Source organism: Medicago sativa, chromosome 2, assembly GCF_051527215.1.
Source record: "Medicago sativa cultivar Bolivia chromosome 2, Bolivia_mono, whole genome shotgun sequence".
Classification (NCBI taxonomy): Eukaryota; Viridiplantae; Streptophyta; class Magnoliopsida; order Fabales; family Fabaceae; genus Medicago; species Medicago sativa.
In genome coordinates this window covers 36,074,447-36,078,564 of record NC_140750.1, presented here as the reverse complement: position 1 = coordinate 36,078,564, position 4,118 = coordinate 36,074,447, and the positions used below count along the sequence as shown (strand labels likewise).

Genomic DNA, 4,118 nt, shown 5'->3' with positions numbered 1-4,118 from the left:
TTAAAATCACTTCTCTTGGGGCGGCTGTTTAGCATGGGGAAACCCAGGTACTTGCCAAGAGAGGTTGTGCTGCGAATACCAGTAATGGAAGTGAGGCTATTGATTTTCCCCTGGGGTGTGCCTGTAGAATAGAAAGCTCTAGATTTGCTAATATTAATTTTTAAACCAGAAGCTCTGCTAAACCTATCAAACAAAGTAAAGGACATCATCTGCGAAGAGGAGGTGAGATATTTGAGGCCCTCCATTAGATATGTGGATAGGATCCCAACTACCATGAAGAACAACATTATTTATAGCAGTGGAGAGCTTTTCCATGCACAAAATGAAGAGATATGGGGAGAGCGGGTCACCTTGTCTGAGGCCATGGGAGGGCTTAAAAGAGGGCATTTTGTTACCGTTCCAAAGAATAGAGAAGGTAGAAGATGAGACACAATGCATGATGAGCTTGATGGTGATGTTTGGAAATCCAAAATCATGAAGACAGGAATTAAGGAAATCCCAATTGACATTGTCAAAAGCTTTCTCCAGGTCAAGTTTGAAAGCTACATAACCCTTCTTCCTTTTTGATCTTCTCATGAAGTGAACAATTTCCTGCAAAACAATTGAATTGTCAGATGTTCCCCTACTAGGCAGAAAGCTGCTTTGATAAGGGCCAATAATATTATTAAGAATAGGCCTAAGATGGTGCACTAAAACTTTAGTGATAATTTTGTAAATTATGTTGCAAAGGCTGATGGGTCTAAAATCTTTGTAAGTGTTGGGAGAGTCAATTTTAGGAATGAGTGCAATGAGGGTGTTTGAAATCTCTGGATCAAAGTGACCTGTGTGAAAGGCTGAATGGACCATGTGGAAAATATCATCCCCTACTATGTGCCAGTATTGCTTGAAGAAGATACAGTGGAAACCATCTGGTCCGGGTGCTTTGTAAGGCTTCATGGAGTTAAGGGCAGTGAACACTTCACTTTTCGTGATGGGTTTGGTGAGGGAATTTTTGCCTATGTCATCAATGGTTGGGTGGTCACCTTCATGAAAGGTTTGGTTGTGTTGATGTTGGTTTCCACAAAAAAGATTTTTGAAGTAATTTTGAGCTTCTTCTTGTAGGATAGAGCTATCAGAGGTCCAAACGCCATTTGGAAGTTGGAGCCTATGGACTCTATTTCTCTTTCTTCTAATAATGGTTTGAGCATGAAAAAAGGAGCTATTCTTGTCTCCAAATTTGACCCATTGCTCCCTAGATTTTGATACCACAACATCTCCTCTTGAAAAAGAATATGGTTGTACTCTTGTTGCAATTCTTTTTCAAGGTGAGTGTGCCATAGAGAGTCAACTCTCTCCAAATAATTCTGGACGCCCTTGAGTCTACTTTCAACATGTTTTTTCCTTTTGAAAATGTTTCCGAAGACTTCATGATTGAAGGTGATGGAGTTTTCTTTGACCTTGGCCAAGGCCGCAATTGTGTTGTGGTTTTGGGAGTTCCATGAGCTTCTCACCAAGTCAGCATAGTCTTTATGATCAATCCAAGCTGGTTCAGGGAAGGAAACACGCCAACCAACATTAGCAAGGCCTCTATCGAGTTTTTTGGAAATAATGCGGATGCCGTTGTTGTTGCGGTGCCAAGTGAAGCGACCACCAGATGTTGTAAGATCGAGAAGGTTGCAGTTACTCATGAAGCTAGATAAAAGAGCAGCTCTGCCATGGTGAAAAATGTCGCCTCTTTGATCACTAGGGAGAAGAGTTTCATTAAAATCACCTATAAGCATCGAAGGAACATCAATGGTTTGGCTGATTTAGTAAGGTAATTCCAAAGGTTAGGGCGATGAGTAGGGTTAGGGCTAGCATAGACACAAGTGCATGTGGTGGTGGCATTCCCTCGGCTGATAGAGAAGGTTATGGAGTAATTATTGGAGTCAAGGACAGTTGAGATGGTAGTAGTAACAGAGTCTTTGAGGAGCCAGATGCCTCCAGAATGGCCATTAGCTTCAACAATATGAACAGGGGTGTAACAATTATTAGACCAAAAGTTGGAGAGTCTTGCAAAAGGAACATGAGTTTCAAGGATAGCCATGAAGGTTGGACTATGCTTTCTAATCAAATCTTTCAAATTTCTTCTGGCGTTGCTATTGAGAGCCCCTCAGATATTCCAAGAGAGGATTGAAGTATCTAAAAGAGCTTCCATAACAAAAACCAATAGACTGAGAGTTGGCAAAATAGAGAGGCTAAGTGACCATGTCCTCCTCTCTGGAGTCATGATTCTCTTCACTGGATTCCAAGTGCACATCAACATTATTTGGTATAAAATGCATGTTTTCATTGTTGTCAACAGTGGTGTTGGTAGGGGAAAAGCTGGAAGGGATACTGTTGGTTTCAGGTTGTTGGCTTGTGATAGTCGTCAAAGTGGTATTTGTGTGATTGTTTGATATGGGGATGGTCTTTTCTAGCTGCATGTTTGGAGGTTGCGTGATTGGGTGGGTATTGACCACTTGAACTTTTGAAGCAGGCTTAGTTGTTTGAGTGGGGACAAAGATAGGGGTATCAAATGAGTATTCAATGGTATGGTCACTATTACTTTCTTCCTGGCGCTGTCTTTTAGGTTCGGTGTGGCTTTTATTTGCACGTGCTGTATCATGAAATTTAGGACGTGGGGGAAAGTTGGTATTTGATGGTCCCGGTTTGACTTTTGAAGGTATGTTAGACAAGGCACTAAAGCGATTATTCTTGGTAGTAGCGGTTTTGGTAGAGTTTGTGGTAGGATTGGTTGTTGGTTTCTTTCTTCTGTTGACAAGAAGCCAGTCACCATGAAGCTCTTTATTTCCTTCTTTAATGCTAATTAGTTTCCCATTATCAGGTGACAAATTATTAGGAGAAGCAATTAAATCATTACTGTTTTGAGAAGTTGGAATTGATTGCAGCTGAGTGGGAATGGCGTGGCGCTGGTCCTGTTGGTGGCTCTCTCCATGATGGCTGACGGCGGTTGTGTGATGGGGAGGCATGTGGTTTCGTCGTTGATGACTTGAGTGGTGGCGAAATTCATTCCCAGATGGCCATAACAACCGCAGTTGGTGCAGATTAAGTGTAACCCTTCATATTGAACCTTATACCAGTGGTCGTTCACCCAAATTTTTCCAACCACTGGCACAGTAAGATCAACTTCTACACAGACTCTTGCAAACTTTCCTCTTTCAACCTTCAGGGTGTTTGTGTCGACTTTTATTGGACGACCAATGGCTGAGGCCATAGCTAACAGGAAGCTCTCGTCATAATAAACTAGATTGAGACCTGGAAAATGTACCCAAACCACGGTGCGATCTACTTTAGCATCTGGAGAAGCAAACTCTGGAGACCAGTGGGAGACTGCGAGACAGTGATCGAAGATCAGCCAGTGTCCACCGGTAATGACTTTTTCCTTATCTGCAGCTTGATCAAATTTGACCATATAGAAACCATTGTCATTGTCCATGATTTCAAACCCTCCTTGGAGTTTCCATATTTTTTGGAGACGGTCTCTCATAGTATTGTAGCCAATATTTCTTCCCAATAGTTTTACGACAAGGGCGTCCTTCCATGGCGTGCAGAGTTCTTGAAACACTTTTGGGTCTAGATGAACTTTGGGGAAAAGGCACTTTCCATCTTCGAGTTCAATACGGACAAGGTTAGCCTGAATCATGTCCTCTTTTTCTCGGACAGGTATTTCTTGGGATGATCCTAATAACTTGTCACGGAACGACGGCTTTGGTGGTGGAGATCGATTGGGGTCTGGTGGCTGTTTGGTTTGTAGCAGGTTGCGTTTACCATGAGCAGAGAAAACAAAATCGCCACTCATTGCACTCATTAGGGTTTACTATGCCTAAGCTCGGTTTATAAATACACATATTTTTTCCCTTATTCTCGGTTTATAAATTCACAGAAATTTCCAGTTTATAAATACACAAAAATTCTCGGAAATTTTTTTGGAAATAAATACACTGAAAAAGCCTAAGCTCGACATATATACTAATGAAAATTTCAAAATTTTGAGAAATACTAATGAAAATTTCAAAAATTTCATTTTTTTAAAAATGATTAATCTTTTTAATTTTTTTCGAAAATTTTGAAATTTTTTTAAATATTTTCCAGAATTT

The 4,118-nt window shown here is 40.8% G+C and overlaps 1 protein-coding gene across 1 annotated transcript; it reads right to left on the bottom strand.

Moving 5' to 3' along the window:
• Window positions 1-2,216: 2,216 nt before the first annotated feature.
• On the bottom strand, window positions 2,217-3,820 carry LOC146946580 (uncharacterized). The gene is made up of 2 exons (XM_085748257.1): window positions 3,171-3,820; window positions 2,217-3,078 (listed from the first exon to the last, which is right to left on the bottom strand). The coding sequence occupies exons 1-2, from the start codon at window positions 3,818-3,820 to the stop codon at window positions 2,217-2,219; spliced, it is 1,512 nt and encodes a 503-aa protein (XP_085604383.1).
• Between the last annotated feature and the right edge of the window lie 298 nt (window positions 3,821-4,118).

Excerpts from the sequence above, each read along its gene's own strand:
- LOC146946580 (XM_085748257.1), bottom strand. The coding sequence starts at position 3,820 with ATGAGTGGCGATTTTGTTTTCTCTGCTCATGGTAAACGCAACCTGCTA. Across the intron at positions 3,079-3,170 it reads CTGAAGGTTGAAAGAGGAAA|GGTTACACTTAATCTGCACC; the intron begins GTTTGCAAGAGT and ends TTCAATATGAAG.